The sequence below is a fragment of the Oppia nitens genome, unplaced genomic scaffold (genome assembly GCF_028296485.1).
Source record: "Oppia nitens isolate AA-2021 unplaced genomic scaffold, nextdenovo-longstitch-racon4-pilon3 scaffold3_pilon_pilon_pilon, whole genome shotgun sequence".
NCBI classification, from domain to species: domain Eukaryota; kingdom Metazoa; phylum Arthropoda; class Arachnida; order Sarcoptiformes; family Oppiidae; genus Oppia; species Oppia nitens.
The window spans coordinates 9,123,843-9,148,984 of NW_026533221.1; the positions used below are offsets into that span (position 1 = coordinate 9,123,843).

The 25,142-nt window shown below is 22.6% G+C and overlaps 4 protein-coding genes across 4 annotated transcripts; 1 reads left to right on the forward strand and 3 right to left on the reverse strand.

Annotated features, from left to right (window-relative positions):
• Positions 1–5,471: 5,471 nt before the first annotated feature.
• On the forward strand, positions 5,472–7,864 carry LOC128958172 (G-protein coupled receptor 83-like). Its single transcript, XM_054303986.1, has 2 exons — positions 5,472–5,993; positions 7,568–7,864. The coding sequence occupies exons 1-2, from the start codon at positions 5,472–5,474 to the stop codon at positions 7,862–7,864; spliced, it is 819 nt and encodes a 272-aa protein (XP_054159961.1).
• Positions 7,865–10,931: 3,067 nt separating this feature from the next.
• Positions 10,932–12,416, reverse strand: LOC128958174 (caspase-9-like). Its single transcript, XM_054303989.1, has 5 exons — positions 12,079–12,416; positions 11,546–12,012; positions 11,314–11,484; positions 11,142–11,254; positions 10,932–11,030 (listed from the first exon to the last, which is right to left on the reverse strand). Exons 1-5 carry the CDS (start codon positions 12,414–12,416, stop codon positions 10,932–10,934), a joined length of 1,188 nt encoding a protein of 395 aa, XP_054159964.1.
• A 2,898-nt stretch (positions 12,417–15,314) lies between these two features.
• On the reverse strand, positions 15,315–16,984 carry LOC128958175 (sodium-dependent glucose transporter 1-like). Its single transcript, XM_054303990.1, has 3 exons — positions 16,976–16,984; positions 15,746–16,649; positions 15,315–15,673 (listed from the first exon to the last, which is right to left on the reverse strand). The coding sequence occupies exons 1-3, from the start codon at positions 16,982–16,984 to the stop codon at positions 15,315–15,317; spliced, it is 1,272 nt and encodes a 423-aa protein (XP_054159965.1).
• Positions 16,985–21,568: 4,584 nt separating this feature from the next.
• LOC128958398 (uncharacterized) lies at positions 21,569–23,432 on the reverse strand. The gene is made up of 3 exons (XM_054304246.1): positions 22,538–23,432; positions 22,077–22,464; positions 21,569–22,017 (listed from the first exon to the last, which is right to left on the reverse strand). Exons 1-3 carry the CDS (start codon positions 23,267–23,269, stop codon positions 21,569–21,571), a joined length of 1,569 nt encoding a protein of 522 aa, XP_054160221.1. The 5' UTR covers positions 23,270–23,432.
• Between the last annotated feature and the right edge of the window lie 1,710 nt (positions 23,433–25,142).

The window sequence follows — 25,142 nt, forward strand, 5'->3', positions numbered from 1 at the left end:
ATTACGTTCGCACTTTTTAAGAAATCTAGACCCCCTCCCTCCCCTATGTTCGCAATTGTTYGCATGTAATCATTAAAAAAATTACGTTCGCATGTCCCTAAGCGCTACCCCCTCACCCACAAGAAATAAAATATCTAAATGCGAACGTTCTTATTGTCTCTACCCCTCCCCCCATCGTTCGCAAAAGTTCACTTTGGCTAACCCCCCTACCCTCAAGTGCGAACATAATATGTGAACCACGCCTAATAGGAATATTTGTATTACAAGATATTAAAATTAAATACAATTGGATGAACTTTTTTAATATTTAAAATAAATATTTGTTGTTACAATAAAATTAAAAGTTTTTATTTGCTCTAAAAATTATATGATATTTGATATTTTGTTTATTTTTCATTAAATATAATATAGTTATAATATTATAAAAATTATTACTAACTATAATTTTATCCGATAGTTATGTTAGATGTATAAGAATATTGGAATTTCAAAAACACAATTAATATGTTTAATGCAGAATAATATTTATATTACTTTATGACTGGTTTTATGGTTATTCAACAAAATTATATTCTCTTTATTTTTCAATTTTTCAATATTATATTTATTGTGAGTGAGTTTTAATGTGTGTGTGTGTGTGTGTGTGTGTGTGAGAGAGAGAGAGAGAGAGAGAGAGAGTTAAAACATAATTGAAAGTTGAGTTTCTCTTAATAATACTTAGATTTACGAAAACCTAGAATTGATGACCGGATCGATGAAATCACTCAAATAAGTGCAGAAAGGTTTAAATATAAATAATATTATGAATCGATAGATATTAAAGCTCTTATGCTTTATATATACAATTTCTACTGTATATTACTAGAGTATACAACTGTATATATTAAAATTTATTTCATATGATATATTGGTATTACAAAAAGCATACTTTACTTTATGTTAAATAAATAACTGAATATTTGAAAACATTTCACACATAAAACATAATATAAGATATAATAATAATAAATTTTTCTCTTTCTTTCATTCACTTATTTTCTCTTTTTATTACTCTCTTTATGTCTAAATGTTTTGTTATGAATTTTGTTATTTAAAAAAAACTAATCAACAAATTAATTTAATAAACGTTTTTCATGTTAACACTACTATTATAGCAAATTGCTTTTAACAAGTATGAGTTTATTAAAAATAAAGTTAATCATTTTTATATTAAATAAAAAATGACATTTTATTGAAGTGAAATACATTATCATTAAATTAATTAAGTATAGAGTGGGAGTGTTATAGTGTTGGCAAAAAAGAGAAGTTTACAAAATAATATAAAAATTTCTAGAAAGTTTTTAAAAGAACATTTAAATTGAGACAAAATAAAACAATTTTCTTATTTATCACTTAAAACATTTAATGATATATATAATACAATCTTTAATGTTTTAAAAGTAAGAATTAAATGAATTTTTAAGTTAAAAAAAAGATAAAGAAGTCTACAAATAATAATACATTAAATTACATGAACACCAAAATTATTTTTTGTGTAGTAGTCTATCATTTATTTTATTTTATTATTTTGTACTTAATTGTGTAATACGAGTTAATACACAYACATTCTTAACATTTTAGACATTATTAGACGTTATATACGATTCAAACGTTTCTCTGCATACAATTTTGCCCATAAATGTTGTTATAAATAAAATGATATTAATGTACAAACAAATTCTTAAAAAATATTAGAAAAATAACAACAAATATTTTTTTTATTATAATACAAAAATATTAAATGAGTTTATTTTATGTCTATAAGATTTTATGCATTACTTACGAATCCATCAAATGTTTCTAATGACTTAATGCAAAATATATATATATTTGAATAATGTTGACCTAATTTGCTGACTGCAAGTATAACTCAGTCATTCAACGATGAAAAAAGCTATTTTAAATTCAACTAAAGTAGTGTACAGTAGTATTCAATTTTGTTAATCCATTTCAAAAAATTAAATTGATTTAATGAGTGTACTATCTTATATAAATTAATTTGTAGTATCACATTAAATATATACAGTATATATATATATATATAAGTACTTTATATTTACCATAAATACATTTTTATTATTCCGTTAGTGACTCTAATTAATAAATAAATAATGACTAATAGCAAGAAAAAAACAAATGAGATGTTGAGTAATGAAAAAAAATTTTGATTTAATATATAAATTACTTTATAACTAAATTGTGGATTTAATGAATTTGGTATTTAAAGCATTAAATAATATAATAAAATATGAAACAGAAAATTTAGGAACGAACTTTCATTTCATTAATTAAGGTTAGAAAATAATATTTTTTATATTATAAATATATTGAAAATAACAAGTATTAAGTAGATGTAAATATTTAATTAAATTAATATATAATTGCTACTGAATTTTTAAAAACCTAGACCCAAACATATTTTTTATTAAACCGTATATTTACTGTTAAGATTTGCTTAGAAATTAAAATCAATTTTATTTTGTTAACTTCAAAACCAAATTTTTATAATAAAATTGTTATTGCATTTTGAATTGCATTATATTATATTTATATTGGATATATCTTTACAACAAATGTTTTACTCATTACAATTTCAATGACAATTGATTTTATTTATTTAATTTGCAGTTTTTATATAATCTTTCTTTTTGTCACAAGTTGTTAACTAATATATCTTTTACTAATATGTTATAAAAGCAACAAATCTTTTAATATAAAACTGTCTTTACTTTGTTTACAAGCATTTTATATTTGCTTTTATTGGTATTTGATTTCTAAAGCTGTATACAGTTATAAGACATTTAGTACACATTTTTTTCTCAAATAAAATTATAAATGTTTTTATCAACAAAAAAAAATTAAACACAATTTTTAGTTAAACCATGACTTAACTAAATTAAACACAAATAATATTTATTAAATATAAATATGTTTTAAAACATTTAAATTCAGTTATTTTAAAAATTATTTATAATATGGATCTATTAATTATGATATTTTTGAAACAAATTTACTTTATTTTCTGTATTATTATATAAATTTATATTTTATTTAAAATGATATTATCTTACTGTATATACAATATATTTATATAAGAATATTATGATATTTATTTATACATTAGTAGTGCTGTCACTAACATAACAACAATCCCATGATATTACAGTAAACATCAAAAAACAACTATTAAGTCGATTTGTATATGAAGTAGATTTATGTTTTTGTTAGAATAAATTTTGACACATTTCTAAATAATAAATTAATATAATAATAATACAGTAATACTGTGTACTAAACAGTACTATACTTTATATATCATTAAAAGTCATATGTTTAACTGTTTAACGTTTACATATGTATTACAGGGATTATAGGGAATCCCTATTAGGCATTGATGTTATAACGTGATCCCTATCCTGTCTCATCCCAGTATCCCTGGAGGTCATCTAAGGGATTCCCGGGAATACAAAATGGTCTAAATGTTTACACTCCTACTTTACATGACTATCATTAATTCAGTTAATAATTACTGTATTATTTAAGTACATTTGATGACAATATAAACTAAATAAATCAATTGATTGTTTCATTTGTGGTCCACACGGATATTACTTTTATCACTTAATAAACGGACGTATGGTCTGACTGTAGACAATAAATATTTATCTCAATGTCATTACAATGTCATGAAATTAATGATTTAAACGTTTAAATACTATTAGATTAAAAAATTAGATTATTTTATTTTATTTTTCTAATGTTTATTATATGCAATAATAAAATATTTTTTATAAGCAATCATTACAACTAATAAAACTTAATTAGGCTTTTGAAATAATATTTGTATAAAACATTTTGAACACTACTGTAGATATCCATTGCTTGCCATTTAAAAATTTGAACTATTAATACAAACAATGTTATTAATTAAATTATAGTATTTATAATAAAAATATATACTGTTTTTTATACAAACATTTTTTAATAATTTAGTATTACATTGGTTTCAAAATATTAATATCATTCAATTAAAGCTATATTAAATTATTTTATATTTTAATGTTTTATTTGAATTATTTATTACTAAAATTACAAAATTTATTTTTGAATTAAATAATAAAATATAAACAAATATTTCAATTATGTTCATTAGTTTTATTGAAATGTTGTAGTAAAATATAAACAAAATATTTGTATTTTTATTAATATATCATATATTATATATTTATAGCTTTGATTTATATTAATATAAATTTACATTTTATATACTAAAACAAATATAATTTATTATAGTTTTATACAGCATTTATATAAAATACTTTTATATACTTTAGCAAATATATATTGTACATTTTTAAAATAAATATAATAAAGATACAATATATTAATAATATGATACTATATTAGTAACAAAATGTTATTTAAATGTTTAAGAAATATACTTAATGTTGTTTAAAATGTATTGTTTTATATTGATTTTGATGAATAGTTATTTTATTCTGAAAAACTACATTTTATTTTAGTTGTATTTTTATATTATTGTATAAATGTTTATTGTAGGATATATTGTATAATAAAATTTATGTTTATACTGTTGTAAAATTTATAACAAATACAAATAGATTTATTTTACAATTTTCAATAAACTCCTAAATCATATTTACATTAGCAACGAAAAAAAATCTATTTTATTTAATATTAGTAAAAGTGATTAAAAATTGATTAGAAATATCAAAAAATATTTAGACATATAATAAATTGAAATAATTGTCAAACAATTAATTATACTTAAATTTAATGTTATTTTGATAAATATTTCAGTAATGTATAGTTTTTTATTAAATTATAATTTATAGTTATTTATATATCGTATAATTATTATTTTTCTAACGGATTTTCATCTAACATTTACTATCAATTATAACATTGTTTACAATCAGAATAATAATATTATCCCATAAATTATTTTCAAGACATTTATCATACAAATGTAATATTCTATGATATAATTCATATAAGTAAACGCAATAATCAATAAAAAAATTATCATTAAAATATGCTTACGATTATAATCTATTGAATAAATAAAACTATTTAAATAAATTGATTGCTAAATATCATGTCTAAAGTTATTAAATTATGTCTATTATTATTTTTATCATATAATGTATATTGTTTAACATTGTGTATATTATGTAATAAAGTATTTTATTTTTTAAAAAATAGTCATTATTACAATAAAAGTCATACATATTTATATACCTGATAGGAATATTATATATATTTTATTTGAATATAAAATTATTATATTTGTAAAAAAGTCATTTTAAATTACTTTTGTTAAATATTGATTAATAATAAATTGATGATATAATAAATAATGATAATATCTATTATTAATTATATTTTTCAGATATGTTTCAACATTTTCGATGACAGTAATAGCAATAGACAGATATCAGGCCATAATTAATCCATTACACCGACGACTGTCTACTTCTGTGCCAATCATTGTTATTATAGCAATCATTTGGTTAACGGCTCTAATATTTTCGATACCAAACGTAGCATTCAATGAAGTGGTAGTAATGAAAGTTCATCGGGAGCTGTATCGGTGTCGGGCAGTGTTTCCAAATCATAGGACTTTCTACCGACAAGTCATCACAATGTTTACATTTCTCACTCAATATGTGGTGCCGTTGTCTATAACGGCTTTTGCATACATTATAATCTCATTTAACATTTGGTTCAAACTTTTGTCGACCGATACTGACCAACAAAAAACCCGCGAACGCTCCCGTCGGCGAACAATCAAAATGTTGGCCATCGTTGTACTCGTATTTGCCATTTGTTGGCTCCCATTGAATATACATCACATATACTCTGATTTTATCAATACTAATGTTACAGATATTAATTGGTTTCTTGTTTGCCATTGGTTTGCAATGAGTTCCGTATGTATTAACAAAATGTTTCTTCAATTTTGAATTTATATATAAAAGCATTTAATTTGAATGTTATAAATCTAAATATTTATATTACTAAAATATAATATTTATCAGAAATTATTGTCTATGCATATTATTTCATAATAAAATTTATATTAATATTTATGGACCTGTATATAACTTATACAGTAAATAAAAGATATGAAACTGTATGTTAATTAGTGTTGGCAGAGACATAATGTTTGTAAAATACAAAACTTATTATACAGTATAATACATGACCAATATTGCCATAGATAACAAAAGTTAGCTACCTAGTATCAAAACCACTGATATAAGCAAAATAATTATGTTTTATGATAAATTTAAATATGATATTAATTTTTTATTTTATTTACCGTTGTTGCGCACATAATTTGGCATGGAAGGTAATGCGATAAGTGGCAGGTTTCGTGGTAATTGGTTCCCCTGGAATTTGCTAGATTTAGGGGCACAAAATCCCAGCCATGTTATAAGTTTTTATTATGTGTCAAATTCATGCCACTCATAATTTTTTATCATTATTTAATGCGATTATTTATGCATTATTAATGCGAATTAAATTTATTATATATTTGATTATTAATTTTATAGTATTGATCGATCATTTATTAATTATAGATCGATCCTAGAATATTAAATTATTTATTTATTTATTGATTGATCATATATTTAATTAATTATAACTAAATTTAGATATTTAAAACACTTATAGTAGTGTAGATACCAGTTATCACATTTACTGCCATTCGGTTATTTTAGTTATCGCATTATCTGCCACTGTATGGCAGGTTTAGTGGTAATTAGTTCCATACCTTTATGACACTTAATTAATTTTTAAAATTGATATGGCAAGTTATGTGGTTAAAAACGGTATATCTTTATTTATTAGATTTTTATTCTTAGAAAACAAGTATTAATATAAAAAATAATGATTTTTCTAACAATTATATTGTCATTAAAGAGTTATATTAATTCTTTTAACATAATAGATATTAGTTTTTAAAAATGTATAATACATGCAATACATTGTATTATACTGTATTATAGTTCAAAGTATTTTTCAACCCTAGTCTTAATATAAAATATTTAAAATTGAAAGTTACTGCAATAATTTAAGTTAGAAATATAGATTATATTTTAAAATATTTGTTTATATATAAATATATACAGTATATATTAAATACCCAATAAAATATATCAATACAATAAAAAAAATAAATTGAATTTTTTTATCTAATAAGATTATTTAAATCGTGAAATAAGATATTTTACTAAATAAATAAGAAATCTATTTTTTAAAATAATTTTCATTCTTTATATTTAAATACAGGTAAACAAAATATAGAGTTTCTAAACATTTTAAAATATAAAGTAATATCATTAATAAAGTGAAGTATTTTACATAATATATAGATCTCAATACTTAACAAATATAATATAATAAATTATAAAATTAATTGCAAAAATAAATAAATAATATTTATAACTTTTACAAATCATTATCAAATTTTAGTTAATTTTCTATTTAATATATTAAGGTTTGTTACAACCCGTGGATCTACTTTTGCCTTAACAAACACTTTCGTCAAGAGATCAAAAATATTGTCCGTTGCACAGGTATGTGGTGTTGGAACGGGTCATTCATAGAGGTTTCATCGTCCAGTTCCAGCCAAAGGGCTAATAAACCAAACCTTCAGCGCACTAATGCCCTCCGATTGATCACAACTAACGGTGTACTTAAACAGTCGGACGCTATGGTTATCAATGATAACAACTCTATGATTGTCAACAATAACAAAGTTTCTCAACTCATGATCGAAGAGTCTATAATTTGATAAAAATGTTTTCAATAATTATTTGTTAATTATTTTGTTTTCATTAACTACTTTAAACAAATTTAATTTACTTCTAACTTATGTTTTATAGTATCAACAAAAATCTTTGTGCTATATTTTGTGATAAAAACATGTTTCGATGAAACTAATGTATAGTATCATACTGTATGTAATATGTATGTATTGTATGTTTCTATTATATTATGATGAACTACTACTACTACTACTACTACTACTACTACTACTACTACTATTAATACATCACATAAAAGTGATGTTTACTTTTTGTACTAAAGAATAATGAAATTAATCGCTAAACTAAAAGTCAAATGTTATCCAATTTGTGATACAATGTAATTTCACTTTCACTTTATTACGTAATATAAGATTGGCTTTATTGCTAATTAAACTCAAATACATTATACTTAGTATTCATGGATTATACTTAAATGCCATTATATTATTTATATCCACAACTAATTATAGTCATCAATCAAAGTCTCATCGATAAAGTGTCAAAACAAAAAGGGAGTAAACAATAGGCTATTAATTGATACATGTGCTCAACAACACTACAGGTATAAAAATGGAAAGGATTTACTTATAAAATAAATTATATTTTTGTTTTCCAAATCTATGAATAACAATTTAATGAATTTTATAATATAAGTCTATTATAATTATAATATAGTTTAATATAAGTCTATTAAAAATACTAAAAAATATATTATATGTTAAATATTTAATTAAAAGAAAATTTTTAGTATCATTCATAAAATGATAAAAATTATTTGGATATTATAATATCATGAATATAGCTAATTTGTTGATCGGTTCAAATTAATTTATATTTATATATTTTATTGTATATTTTTTTAAAAATCAGTATTAATATTAATAAATAATTATTAAATAAATTCAATGTCTATTAAATATAAATATTGTGATTTATAAATTTATTTTCATTGGTTTCTATTTATAAGTAAGTAATTATTTAAAATTAAAAAATATTAATGTTTTCATTATATATGTGTTTATAAATAGAGAAACAAATGCTATTTCAAATTATTTATATTAATATATCTAAAAATTTGTTTGTTTTAAATAATAATTTATAATTATAAACTTACATATTTTGTTGATAAATACATATTTTAAATATAAATAATAAATTTATAATATTCATAACAGTATATTTAATTAATAAAAATTAATTGAATAATTAGCTATAATTGTTTTTTAAATACATTATTGTTTGTATAAAATTATATTATACTTTAAACAATAAAAATCATATATTTAATAATTCCATAATTTAATACTAACATTATATTAAATATTAAATTTTAATTTATAATTATTTATTTAGAAAAAGTATATTAAATGAAATTGTTATTATTAGATAAATATTTATATCTAAAGACAGTTTTTATTAAATTAAATAACAATCAAAATTATTGTATAATCTAATGTATTATTATTGTACTTTTAATAAAATTTTATTAGATTATCTTCAATTGATTTGAATTCATAATATTTAGTACTGTATTAAAAGTAATGTTTGGTAAATAAATATTTTTCTAAAACATCATAAAAATTATTGATATAAATATATCTTTATTTATTAACGTACTTATTATAAAATATTGATATTATAGTAATTTTGAATTTTCACTTAACTCATGGAATTTTAAAATAAAATAGAAAACACCATTAATTTAAATAAATAAATATATATATATATATATATATATATAAATTTGTTTTTTAATCATTTACATAATTTTTGTATTATAAATTATGAAACAATCTTAAGTCACAAAATTTGAATTTGTTTAGATAATACAAAAAAATCATATTTTTAGTTTAATTAAATTTAAAATCATGTTTTGTAGATTCTAACTTTAAAATATAACTAAGTTTTTAAAAATTTGTCTTAAATATATATTATAAATTAGTTATTCTACATTAATTTTATAAAATAAATATTTAAATTTATATTAACTTTTTAAAGTTGACAAACAGTTTTATTGCCAAAAGCATAATTGGTAAGTATTTATTTTTAAGTTATTTGTAAATTAATTAATTTATAAATTTTAGGTAACAATTATTTTTTATAATTTTCGTTATCGAAAAATAATTTTTCTAACAAAAAAGATAATGGTGAATTCTCCATTAGTAAATTGTATATACTTAAAATCTATAATATATTATACAGCACTTAATAAAAATTATTAGTATTTTATTATTATTAACATTTATAATATAAAAGTAATATAAATATACTAGATATATTATTATTTTCAATTATTGTGTTAAATAAATATAATATAAAAAAGTTTTCAGTCAAATGATTACATTAGTTTCTTACTAACTATTTCTATAATATTAAAAACAATTTATTTAAAACTAACACTACTGTAGACCTGATGATCTACAATACTGTAGACATCAATTTGTTTAATAGAAAAACACTTTCAAAATAAGTTTCATTATTTACACTTAAATATGAAAAAGTCGTGACAAACTTTAAAAATTTTTATTATTATTATTAAAGAACACTTGAATAAAAAATATAGAAATATAAAGTGAAGTTAATTTTTAAAAACGATTTATTGATTTTTTTTATAATGTTTTATTATTTTTAATACCTGTATATTACATGTACAGTATATGGTATATAAAGGAAACTATAAAAATGTTAAAATTTGAATTAAAGTAAAAATATATTTTTTGATTTAAAATAATAGATATTTAAATAATATATATTTTCTCATAAAATTCAATAAACTAATACTTTTTTTAAATTACAACCAAATTTTTACAGAATATAGTTTGAAATTATAAATTTATTCTTCAATAAAATTGCAATAATTTCTGCAATAATAATTATAATTGAAAAACTATTTCTTAAAATATTATATTTATAATAAATTTATATAACTTAAATAACAAGAAAATGAATATATTTTACTCAATATATTATTATAGTTATGTTAAAAATTCATTTAACAACTTTTAGGTCAATATTTATTGATTTTATTTATAAAATGGATATTTAAGTTAATTATGGATTAAACGCCAGTTCCCGTCTCAATCCTTTACCTCTAAATTCTGGCGCATAATCTCCGGTTTGTTCAAAATACTGGTGCATCAAATTACAGGTCTATATGTTAATGGATTTGATTCAAGGATAGCATAGCATTAGTATTAATTACAAAATGATTAATTAAAAGATTTTTATTATAATTAATTTGTTATCGATTGTGTCAAATACCCGACTCATTATAGAGTTCAATGTTTCCTCGCAAGCATACTGTGCCAAACAATGGCTGAACGCCTGTCCAAAATGGGTGATACCATTGAAAATATCAAAGTAAGACTTAGATCCTATAAAAATAATTAGTATTATCTATTAATTTATAATATTATAATTAATTTAAGCAAACCTTCAGCACATGAATAGCATATAAATATATCGCGGTTGGCATCAGACCAGCACTTGTCCATTGTCTTTAAGTTTCCCTCTTTAGGCATTTCCGTAAAAACTGTGGCCAAAGTTGATTGACTTTTTTCATGTTGTTGTTGCTGTTGAGGACCTGTTAGCTCTTCGACAGGATCTGTTGTTTGATGAAGAGTTAAGTAAATAAAAGGTTTTTATTTTTTAATTGATTTGCTCACTGTTTCGACAACAGGTAAAGAAAAACAGTTTAGGTCTTAGCATAAGTTGCGGACAATTGCTATCTGAAAATATGTCGACAATCTTTTTAATTTCAATAACATCCTCTTTGATCTGCCGTTTAGATACACTATTACTGGGATCGACATCCAATGTGATCAGCCCTTCACAGCCGTCTTTACCGAGTACTGACTCTTCTGATCCGTGACTGATAATCATAAGCACAAAGGCGTCGTCATCGCTGGTTATTTCGGATTTTAATTCTTGTAGATTACTGACGATCTTATCTACAGTCAGGTCATACCAGTCATGGACATCAAAGTGTAGTTTTTGAAATATATCTTTAAACCTATCAGACTCTATGTGCACCTCTTTTGGTACGTTATTTACAATAACACACTTTCCGCGCGGGGTTTTAGTCATCGAATAAAACAACGTTCCCTTTAACGGAGCTTTAGATTTGGTGACACTGTTTTTTTTTAATTAAAAATATATAAATATAATTAAAATTATAGTATTAATTGTTTGTTACGACTTTAGATTGGGTGTCATACGAAACTCCCAGTTCCCTTTGGATGTGTTATATTCCTGTAGCCGATCGGCGACATGTTTGTTAGATTGACTGTCCGTGTGATCGGTTTCGCGCAACAATCTGATGAATTCATCGCAAGTGCTCCGGGATCTGGTAAACGATGTCATCATAAACAACAGTTTTTCGCCATCAGTTGATAATCTTTGGACAACTGTTCTCATTTCGTGTTCAAAGTACGAGTGTTCGGACAGTCTTGTCATGAGCTCTGGTGTCAAACAAACCGTTCCTAAGATTTCAATAAAGTCAGTGAAATAAAGATCACGATTTGTGATCTTTTCCATTATAAGAATATATGTATTGTAACTATTTATCCAATGTTTATTATATTTTATATATACAATATATACTGTATAATACAATATAAAAGTTGTTAAAATATCTACTAAAAAACAAAATATTGCTAACACTTATCAATCATTTTAATTTTATTAAGTTTTACTTCACGTTATCAATAAAATATTATTATTATCAAAGTATGAAATTTAAGTTAACAAAAAATTATTACTGATTTAATTATTATGACTATTTGAAATATTTTTTATTTTTGTGTTTTAATTTTATATTAATATTTGTATTTTTACATTATAATAGGTTAAGTATTAATATAATGTTTTAATTGAGAAAAATTGGTAGCAAATTACAAATTCTAAAAAAATTAATATCATAGAGTAGTATATTATATTTATTACCGATAGTTATATTATATAAAGTATATTACGGTATATAGTTATTTAATCATTTGTAAACAAAAATTAAATAGTTTATTATTTATAAGTTTTTAAACTATCAAATAGTTATTTAAAAAGTTACTCAAATTAAATTTTAAAATAATTATCTAAATTAAAATTTTATTTTTGTTTGACATGACTTATTTTTAGCTCTTTATACTTTTACTATACATTAAATACTTGACAAAAAAAGCACTTAATTATTGATTTTAAAATAATTTTTTATAGTCAACATATCGTCATTTTAGCAAAACTTTTTTTTTGTTTTAAACATTTTTTTGCACTTAACTTAATACATAAGTATTATATTTTTAAATTTTATTATAGGCTTTATAATGGGGTATAAATTGGACACAATCTTATTTTATAGTATAACATGATCTAAAAAATAAGTTTTAAGGTTTTCTTTAAAAAATTATAAAATATTTAAAAATAATGTTATTTAACGATTTTTTAATAATTTAATTACCTTTTTATTTAGTGTTTAGTCATTTGTGACAACTATAGTAACAGAAAAATTAGATAAAATAATTATAAGAAACAGTATTTTGAGATAAGATTTATAAATCATATTAAACAGGTATTTCTCAAATATTAAATGTATTATTTGTATAACGATTACATTATAATTATTGCATTAATCATTATATTCACATATTATTGCATTATATGAATATTTGAAAACATTTTTTCATTAGAATTGAAATAAAATTAATATAATATATAATGTTTTCATACATTATTTACTAAAATATTTGTCTCTTAATTAATAATTTTATTATTTTAAATAACCAAATAAAGTATTTCTATAAATATGTTCTGTATATGAATATATATTCAAATATATAATTTACTAAGTATAATAAGTAATGTATAATAAATAAATTTATATTACCGGTAATATTCAAAAAATATATAAAACAATAATATTAGTGTCGCTATCTACTAATAGTAACATTACTATAAAAATTGATTTTAATTATAGTAATATTCTAATGGTTTAATTAATATTTATTGATATTATATTTTTGCTCTATTTATAGTTTAATATAGTTATTAATTAGTATATATAGTCTATTATTATTTGATAATTAATAGATTATGCGTTCAATTTGAAATTTATATTAAAATTTCAAATTAATTGAAAATTTTATTATTTTTATTATTGTCAAAAAAATTAATAAACAAAAGTAATTCTTCAATTATCAATAAAAATAATATTCTTATATTATTTCAAAATAACTTTATTAAATATATTATGGTTTACTAAGATTTAGTTAAATTAAATAATAATAATTTATGATATTTTAGTATCAATGTCACAGTTGTTTTCAAAACAATCTTAGCTTAAATATATTAAAGTTTATTTAGTAACTAACTAAACTAAATAATGACTAATCATTAGTAATATTTGTGTATATATTAATAACAAAAATTTCTATTATATTAAATATATAATAAATTTTAATTTGTAATAACATTAATATTGATAATACAATATATTAAGCTAAAAGTTATTTTTTTAAATGTAGATTTTTAGTAAAAGAGAATTTAAGCAAAATATCTATAATTTTTAAAAAATTAATTTCAATTTACTCTACAAATATTAATATTGCAATTTTTGGCTATTCAAAGTTTATACAGATGTAAGCTATAAGCTATAATATATCATAGATTTAACCTCATTTTTATTGATATCAATTGAAACTTAATTAAAATAAATAGTTTATGTAATTTGGTTAAATATCTAACAAAAATTATAAATTACATGTTTTCAATATATTGCACAATAGATGTTGCAATTCATGTTACAGGAAAGTTATTTTTATCATTACTATTAATATATATTAAAATATATTTTGTATGAATAGATAAAAATATTTCTTAAACATTTTTAATTAATGTTATTTCTTAAGTAATTTTCTTAAATCTTATTTTAATAATTTTATTTGAAATGTCTTTATTCATAATATGAAATGTTATTTAATCTCTAACAACAAAAATCATTAAAATATAAATTAATTTTTATAATGACAAATATAATATATTACTTTTTATTATTAGTATCATTACATGTATTTAATAAAACAATTATAAATAACAATTAATTTATCACAATTTGTGTGATGACAAAAATTTCATTTTTTATATCATAGAAATAAATAAATTATACATATATTACAAATCTTATATTTGATGAACCATTATATGAATTATAAACAATATTAAATATTAATATTAAGAGTAAAAATTGAGAAACATTTCTCCTAATTATCATAAATTTATATTCATTTTCGTAAAAACATTAACACTTTCTATGTTTATTAATAATTCTATAATAAGTGATATAAAATTAATTTTTAATAAATTAAATTATAAATATTCATATTATAAAAGTGTTATTTAAAATTTGTTTCTTTATTTCAATACTTGTTTTCTACTGTCTTATCCTTAACTCATAACAGCCTTGAGATTATTGAAGTCTGCCTTTTCCTGGAGTTCCCGTTGTTGTCGGTAAACATCTTTAGTTAATTTGGCCACAAAACATAGTATTGCAAAAAATACAAAACATATAACACTGGCCACTGTTGTGACATACATGAGTACCAATGGATATGACTCAATATAATAGCCAACAATGAAAGGTATGGTAAATTCGCCCAAACAGGCGACCACCAGAAATAGAGATCCGATACGACTGGTCACCGGTAGGAGTTCCTCTATAAATGATAAAAGTGTCGGGAATATTGATGACGTACCGATGCCCATCAACGATACGCCCACCCATAAACCCAATTCTGAGGTATTGCCTATTAATTAATAAAAAATAATATTTTATTAATTATTTGTATAATATTTTGAAAATCGATCGTTTGTTTTACCAAACATAATGAGCACAATGTTGCCGATGAGGACAATGATTATGTCCGCCCATAACATAAATGTCGTACCGACAGAATCAACAATAAATATAGTGAGCGCCCGGACCAAAGTGAACGTTCCCCAGAAAACAGATGTCATGTAAGCGCCGATTGATTTGTTAAGATTTAGATCACAATAGAAGGCGAATGTAGTCATGAATCGGCCGAACGCTATCTCGAGTCCACAATAGGAATGAAATATTACCGAAGCAATGAATAGTATGACTACTTTCTGGCGTAAAGTCATGTTTATTAGAGACTCATTGTTTTGTATACTCGGATGTGGTTTATCTGTGCTTTTATTGAAATACATAATAACCAGTAGTATGACAGTGACGAGTCCTAAAGCGGCAATTATAGTATAGGGATACCATACCATCAGATCCCGATCACTGACATCACCAGTATTGACCACTATCTCAGCGTTTTCGGCAATGTCAGTACCGTTATGTTTGGTAGAGAGGAATGGTTCTGCAATGAGGGGCGCAATGAATGCTCCCAAACCAAAGGTAAAGTGCAACGCCTGCATAAATGGTGCACTTCTTTTGCCCCACATATGCAATAGCCATACGTTGCCAGCCGTGTCGAGTCCTCCGCCTCCCAAACCCATAATAAATTGCGTGACTGACAGTCCAATCACAGACCTATTCCACGGAAACCATAGTTCACAGACAGTCATCAGCGACACCAACATTGCAATGGATAGTTGACTGTCAAAGTGCTCATAGATAACTCCTCCCAATATTGAACCCAACAAATAGCCCATCGAACCGACCGGAAATATAATGTTAATCTGTGCCTGATTTGCACCGATTGACTGCCGAATGTCCAAAAGTGTTGGTCCGATCACCGCAATGGATGAGCCCTACAATGAATATGATATAGATATCAAATTTAATATATTTATTGTTTTAATAATTTAACTAAGAAATAATTAATTTAATAAATAATAATTTTAATAAAATTTAATCCTATAAAATATAAATTAACAATCTAAGTTTATGAAAAAATTATTGTATATATACTAACTATAATAAAAAATACTTTATAAATTTTATAGCCAATAATAAAATATGCAATTAAAATTTTTTTATACTTAATATTTAAAATTAAAAATATATATTTAATGTTATTCACAGACAATATAACAAGTTATATAATAATATTATTTATAAAATAACTACAAATTACACAATGCATTATCTATAATATTGTTTCTATAAATAAACACAATGAATACTAGTATGTAAACTGAATCATATGTTAGAAAACAATTTAATTGATTAATGTATTGTTTTGGAAAAAGATGTTTATTTGTAAGATATAGTACAATATAGTACTATTATATTAACATAGTATATAAGTAATATTAAAGTTAATATTTTGTTATAAAAATTATCATACAATTTATTATAATATATATAGTTATATAACTTACCAAAACAATGAAAGAAAAATATAATATTGAAGTTTTTAGAAAACGATTTTTATGAGATAATATTTCTCTTAATAAAGCCATTTGTTTTTAATTTAATTTATCACAACAAATATAATTTCATAAATATTTAGTAATTTTCTTAATTATATAAAAAATTTTATACCGGTATAATATTTACAATTTGTGAATATTAAACGGCAAAACATTATTAGAATTTGAAAACATAGTTGTCATTCATATACAGTCAATAAATTTATATAACAAAAAATTATTAATAATTTATATAAAATATTAAAACATTTTCAATAGTATTAATATTTTAAAAATGTTATTTCAAATAATCTGAATTATAATTACATTTAATTAATGTTTAATATAGTGAACGCACATTAAACATAACTTTAATTATTAATATCAATATTATTAGTTAATAAATATAAAATATTGCATGAATTGACATTCAACTTATTATATAAAAATAAAAACAATTTTCAAATAGCAACAATAAAATTATTATATTATTATAACATAATTGTATCTGACATTTGAAAATTTAGTTTCTTCAATATCAAGGTATATATATATTTATATAATGAATGCTCAGTATATATGAAATATAGTTATATTTTTAAAAAGCATATTACACGACATTATAGTTTATATATCGATATACAAGTTATATATAAATTTATATTTATATATTCATGTGAAATGACTGGTCTAGAAATAAGACACTAATTATGACTTCATCTTCAGTTTTATTATTATTATTATTCAGCGCATAACTACAGTTCAAATACACAAAAAATCATATGATAGCCATCAGTGAATATCAAGTGAGAGAGAAATTTAAAGAGAGTCTTATAATATGTATTACACAACAGTTAGTCACAACAGTCTTAATAATTATGATGACTGCTATACAGTATAATATAAAACGATTACAAGTGGGGCCCAAATTAGAAGTAAAAGGCTTATGAATTAGTATTATATTATTGTATACTTTAAAAAACAGGTTACCAATCATATCATAATAATAATATATAATTTAATATTAATAATATCACAGCCCTTATACACACAGACATTATAAATATGATATTAAATATATTTTTCAAAAATCTATTTTATGTAAACTGAATAAATATATTGTTCATCAAAAAACTATAATAAAGAGTATGATGACTAAAAAATTCATGAAATGAGATGTTTTTTATTTTTTATTATGGCTTAGAAAATAGCAATGAACTGACTCTCTCTCTCTCTCTCTCTCTCTCTCTCTCTCTCTCTCTCTCTCTCTCTCTCTCTCTCCTCATTCTTGCATTGATTCCTGACAATGAAAACATGAATTGAATGTACAGAGAGAGAGAGAGAGAGAGAGAGAGAGAGAGAGAGTATGAATGCACTTTGAATGTATGTGGTGTTTGCGCACTCACCTAAAAGTATGGATCAATTTATTTTATACAAGAGTTACGTCTGGCAAAGTTCAAAATAATTATAAAATAAATTTATTTTCATTAAATTAATTTATTTTATATTTCTTAATGTTTACAATATTGCATGAATATAACTGAACATTATTTTTTTGTATTTCAATATTTAAGATTGATTAAACCGGTAAATCATATAATAACTCATAAGTGATATAAAAACATTAAATATAATGTATTCTAAACTAATATATATATTATTTTAAATAATAATAACTAATTATAATGTTTAATGATTATTATTCTATTTTAGTAAATAAATAAATAAAAATATAATTAATTTGTAAAAAAAAATTTTGGAAACTTTTTTTTAAAAAAAACTTATTCATAATAAAATTGAATTAATTTAAACATGGAATGTAGTCATCAATAATTATGAATTACTTTTTTCCAGGTTTTAAGGCACCGGTATTTTTGAATCATATGTTTTGATATGAATGAGGAAGACTACTAACTACTAACAAACCTGTTATTGCAAACATTTTTATTTTTAATAACAAATATTTATTTTTAAAAAACCTTAACTGAATACACGCTTTCATATTTACAAAGTTTCGCAAAGTATTTATAGTATATAAATATTTTTACTTTACGTTTCTTAATGTTATGAATATTTTATGATTTAAAAAATATAATTTATAATAATTTTAATAATTACAAAAAATATTTTTTATTATAAAAATTTGTATTTTATATTTTATTTTTCGATTGTATAATAACTCGATATCATAACAATTATTATAAATATAGGGGTATTCTTTACTATAGCTGCCACTTGTTGGCTGAAATTAATATTTCTATATATTTTACGGTAAATATTTATTGTCGTAACCTAACCTAACATAAACTTATATACCAAACAAGTGACAGCTATAGTTAACAAAATAAGTTAATTGCATTGAATAACATTATGGTCTGAAAAATAGTCATAACCGTAACTGTATTTATGACAGTACTGGTCATCAGTGGACTTATAGTATTGGGCGTATATTTCAGTAAATTTTATAAATATTTTCCATTTTTTTATAAATTCAATTAAACTTCAAATTTGCAAATAGTTTGGTTGAGACCCGACTCTAATAAGTCTTCATTGACTAACAGCACCACAACTGATGTCAATAATACTACAGTTAGTAACGGTATAAGAATCAGTATGAATGACAACATTGAAGTGACTGTCAGTAGTGCCAGCACTGGTACGACTGGTAAGAGAATCACAAAAATACCGTACGGTATGACAACTGCTAACCTGATAGAAAAGTTTAAAGATTTGCCGGTCCCACCCGACAATATGACTAAGTTTAGTCAGTCATGTTTGAAAGCACATAACCACTATCGTTCGTTACATAACGTTCCCAATATGACACTCTCTCAGTTTGTATGAAACGATTGGTTTTAAAAAAGAATATATCAATACATATGTTTGAATCTATTAAGTAATTGTTATAATTTCAATATGTCTACAGTTTATTGACTATTCGTGGAAACGGGCGCTTGAATTGAGAGCTATTGTGTGTAATATACTAAAGCACCCGAAATGGCACGACAACATACCCGGAGATAATCTTTTTTTTTTTTTACTGCTCTCCTATAATATATTCATCTGAAAGGCTGGCTAAAGAGGCTCACTGTTATACAGCTGTCTGGCTCTGGTATAAGGAAATTGAGTATTATGACTACGAAACTGAAAAAAACATTACCACAATTCAAAGACAAACTGGTCAACCATTTCACTCAAGTTGTTTGGAAACAATCTACAGAATTGGGATGTTCTGTCATTCAAAACTATACGACCAAATGTGTTATAATGGTATACAACTATTGGGTCGGAGGTAACATTGCTTACACACATAAGGACAGTGTATTCAAACCTATTCGCAATGTCACTGAATTTAAAATTGATTGATCAAAAAAAAGAAAGAAAATCTAATTGTTTTCAATTTAATGATATATTTATTTTGTATTTTATTTAGTATTTTATTTTTCTGTTGTTATTTTTATTCATTTATCTCCAAATTATTTTCATTAATTATTTAATTTTTTAAATCTCTGAATTTTTCAAATCAAATTTGCAATTATTAAGATTCAAAATATTAAATATTTTTTCAAATAATATTCTAAAATTTAATTATTATTATGTACTACAATATTATCATTTTTTAAGTAATGGTAGTTTTTATTTAATATTGTAAAGTTATTTCATACTAATTATTACAAATTTTCATTTTTTGATTTTTACAATTTCTAAGTAACTTAACTAAATAGCCATTAAAAGAGTTAATGTGAATTATAAGATAAAATTATATTAAAATTTTACTGTAATTTATAATTTTTTAAAAATAATTACTAAATAGTAATTTTAAATCCAAGTCATTGTTGACCAGATATTTGAAATTAATAGCATCGCCGCTATCATCGCTGTTTAAGACTCTCTGTAGTATATCTCAAATTTGGATAAATATTTTACTACTTAATAAATCACTTTTTAATGTATATTTTTATTTATAAATTATTTAATATGTTGTATAATATAAATTGAATATTAATGCTTTCTAAATGACAAATAAAAATATAGATATATAAATGTTTTTATAATAAACTTTTGTAATATAGTGTATATTTTTATAAAAATAATTCCGTATTAAATCAAATTTAAATTAAATTAAAATACATTAATTGCACTAAAATATAATTAATAAATTTTTTTAAAAAATAAATAAATGTTTTTACAATAATTATTATTGTACAAATCATAATATTGTTTACTATATTTTATAAAGTCTATACTGTAAATAAAATTTGTTATAAAGTAATAAATATATCACAGATAAGCTGATAGTTAGAGTAATTATGAGTCTAACAAAAACAATATTTTTGTAGATACGAGTTATCTATACACTGGGATTGTGTGCCATACTTATTGATGCGGGATATATCACCCATTACTCGCAATTTGCCAAACATTTTGCGTACAGTGGCTTCAAATATAGCATAACTGGGCTCAACACTGACTCTTAGCAAGTACTGCCTCTCATATGGCTTTTTATCAGCTATTGGCGACTCGTAGGCCAAATGAATCTTATTTAACCACAATTTATGACACCGTTTGGCCACTGGTTTCAAAAGTCGGTTTACTTCGCTAACAATAAAATTTCCGATATATGTAATGTTGCCATAAGTGGACAGTTGGTTACGTTGAGTACATGTACACCAGTGTTCCGATATTTGTTCACTTTGACAGCTCCTATTCATTGGGATCTCATCAAATAATGAACGACCGTGACTTAGATTGGGTATAGGTTTGCCTGACACCAGAAATAGTTAAGAAAATTAGTAATAAATTTAATAAATTAATTGGGTATACCTCTGGTGATATGCATTAGTGTGGCATAAATATCAAACGGTGAAGTGAGTCGATGTGAGTTGACCACCAGATTGTGATCAATACTAGTGGTCTTGTAGTGCTCAGGTATGTAAACGTAGAGAAACGGTAACCTTTCCTCTAGCATTCCCGATGCCGTTGATCTTATTTTGCCAAATCTGATGCCGTGATCGGAAAACAAAAACAAAATTGTGTTTTCCATTAGGTTTTGATCAAATAGCTTATGTAGTAATGCATATAGTGGTAGATCAGCATAACCGGCATAATTAGCGTTATTATGAGTCAGATGTGCCATAAATATAAAAGCAAAATAATTTTGTTGCCGTTGTGTCAAAGCATTGATCAAATCGTAGGTATAATTATAGTAAAACTGTGACATATTTAACAACAAATCATATAATTATAAATCTTTTATTTAATAATAGTTACTAATAAAAGGTTACCTCAATCTCCATCTGATTTTTATAGCAGTATCTCTTAAGCTGTTGATTAATAGCCAATGAGATCGGTCTCAGATAGTAATCGGTAGGCGCGTCAATAAAACCTTTGCGGTTAAAGTTAAACAGTGAATATCGCGGTAAGTCCTCAATGAAAGCGGTCATCAGATTTTGTTTGGCAAACTCTTTCCATATGAATGGCAAGTCATCAAAATATTTGGTGTCTCTCATGGATTCATTCCAATAGTGATCATAGAAATTACCGGTTAATATAGCCATCAAATTTGGGAAAGTATTGTCACCGATCTTATTATAGCCATATATTGGATAAAACCCGTAGCGTTCGGCCAACGTTTTCGTGAGACTAAAATGTCGTTTAAAGTTGAGCCAAGAGATCGAGTCTATGCCCAACATAAGTACATTAGGTATGTCTTGACGTACTGTTCCCGAGTTTTTTGTGTTTAGACTGCGGGCCGGAATCAATGGTACAATTTGGTCAAACACTTTGTATTTGACGGCTATCTCTGTCTGAGCTTTTTTCGACAATTTTTTAGTTGTCTTCCGATAACACTCAACACGGACGGCATCAGTATCGGTGGTCACATTGAAGTAGTTATTAATGGGACCTATCTTTGATCCATAAAATACTTTTGAGTCCATTCCTCTCTTGCGTTTCAATTCAAATATATAGCACTCTGGCTTTGGTTTTTCGGTAGCCAAGTAGTCAATGCTGACCATCGTTTTGTGGATCCGTTTAACTTGAAATAACTGCACATCAGATGATCGACATTTAACACGTCGTCCGCTATGATTGCGAAACAGTGGCCGCGTCTCGGCGTCAAACAGTGGCCACTCAATAAGTTTACATAAATCTGTATTAATAATATAATTTAAAGTATCATTGTTTAAATGACTGGAAATAGTGGTTATGGATGGACTCATTGGCAATGAATTATATGAATCACTATTATCTGTTGAAACTTTGGATTTGACTGTTGATGAAGTTATTGAAGATCTATTTTGATAATAAAAATTCAAATTTTTTAATCATTAATATTTAATTAGCATTTTATTATAAACAAGTACAATATAAAAACATTATAAATATATTAATAAAACTATAAAAAAACTTATAAAAAATAATTTTATACAAAACTATTTATATGGAAATCGTAAGTTCTAATTATATAAATTATTTTTAAAATAAATTTAAATAGCTTTTTTTAAAATACATACCTATTATCCAATGATGATTTAGAAATATTATTAAAAATTAAATAAAATCCAAATAATATAATAAATATAAAGTACGGTTTACGTCGACCCATTAGTTTGATACTAATATAGCGTTTTAGAAATTGTTTGAAAATGCAAATATAAAATCGCATTTTTATAATTATGTTTATTATTTTAATAATAAGTATTGTTATTATTGTGATAGTTATAATAAAAATAATAAGTAATTATTACTTTCAGTCATATTCAATAACACTGCAGATATTAGTTTATTATATTTTATTCATTGTAAATTAATAGTTGAATATTTTTAAAATGAAATAATCAATATAAAAATTTTAATGACATATACGCACATGGTAAATCAATTAATTGTAGGGAAATTATTATTTTCATTATACATAATTTAACAGTATATTATATTATATTATAATATTAAGTTTTGTATATATTAATTTAAATTTTATAACATTAAATTAAATTTAAAAATTAGAAATATATATATATATGCAAATAAAATAATAAAAAATAAATAATATTAACATAAATATTAATAAATGTTCGAGTAAAATAAATTTAACAATTTTTAATAATAAAAATCTAACTCTAGCTCACATATTTATAAGATGATTTTAGTATTTAAAAAGATACATATATTCACAAAAATATTGTTTAAACTATTTTTTTTTAAATATTTTAAAAACTTAATGCTTTCAAATATATTTTTAGTAATTTATTAATTGATATCTCAAAAAATGTAGACATATTTTTTTTAAAAAAAGATAGTTAACATAATACAAAATATTACAATAAATGTTTGCTAAAAAATAACTAGAAGAGCAATCAAGCAAATTATTTAAAAATTATTATTTAAAAGTTTATATTATTATCTTTAGTGATACAACTGGTATATCACTGAAAATCTAAACATCACATCGATTGTAGCACTCATAGCCTTCAAGTTATGAATTGAAATCATTCACTACATTACTATAATAACAATAACAAATAATAATAATAACATTGTGAAAAAAATTGTGTAAACTATTTTTTTATATTTTAATAACATTTTTCAAAATATAAAAAGATATTGCTTAAGATTTTACATTCAGTACACAATACACATACACACTAACCAACAACAAAAAAGTTAATTTAATTTGACATTTATTATCGATGAAAATTTAATTTATTATAACTGTAATATAGTTCTCACATTGAAAATAGGAATTAATTAAATTATAATATAAAGACATTAAATTATCAATTGTTGTGTTGGTTTTGGTTAATTATGAGAAATGATTTTAATTATTATTTTATTCACAATACTGGTTGTTATATGTGTTGCACAACATATAAAATTTACTGATTGTTA

Bases quoted from the DNA above. Each gene is read 5' to 3' on its own strand.
- LOC128958172 (XM_054303986.1), top strand. From the start codon at position 5,472: ATGACAGTAATAGCAATAGACAGATATCAGGCCATAATTAATCCATTA. The intron at 5,994-7,567 runs GTATGTATTAAC...TAATATATTAAG, and splicing joins ATTGGTTTGCAATGAGTTCC to GTTTGTTACAACCCGTGGAT.
- LOC128958175 (XM_054303990.1), bottom strand. The intron at 15,674-15,745 runs GTAAAACAAACG...ATTAATTAATAG, and splicing joins CATTGTGCTCATTATGTTTG to GCAATACCTCAGAATTGGGT.
- LOC128958398 (XM_054304246.1), bottom strand. From the start codon at position 23,269: ATGGTCAGCATTGACTACTTGGCTACCGAAAAACCAAAGCCAGAGTGC. The intron at 22,465-22,537 runs GTAACCTTTTAT...AATATGTCACAG, and splicing joins AAAATCAGATGGAGATTGAG to TTTTACTATAATTATACCTA. The intron at 22,018-22,076 runs GTATACCCAATT...TTCTGGTGTCAG, and splicing joins ACTAATGCATATCACCAGAG to GCAAACCTATACCCAATCTA.
- LOC128958174 (XM_054303989.1), bottom strand. From the start codon at position 12,416: ATGGAAAAGATCACAAATCGTGATCTTTATTTCACTGACTTTATTGAA. The intron at 11,485-11,545 runs GTGAGCAAATCA...ATCAAACAACAG, and splicing joins CTTTACCTGTTGTCGAAACA to ATCCTGTCGAAGAGCTAACA. The intron at 11,255-11,313 runs GTTTGCTTAAAT...TTATTTTTATAG, and splicing joins ATGCTATTCATGTGCTGAAG to GATCTAAGTCTTACTTTGAT.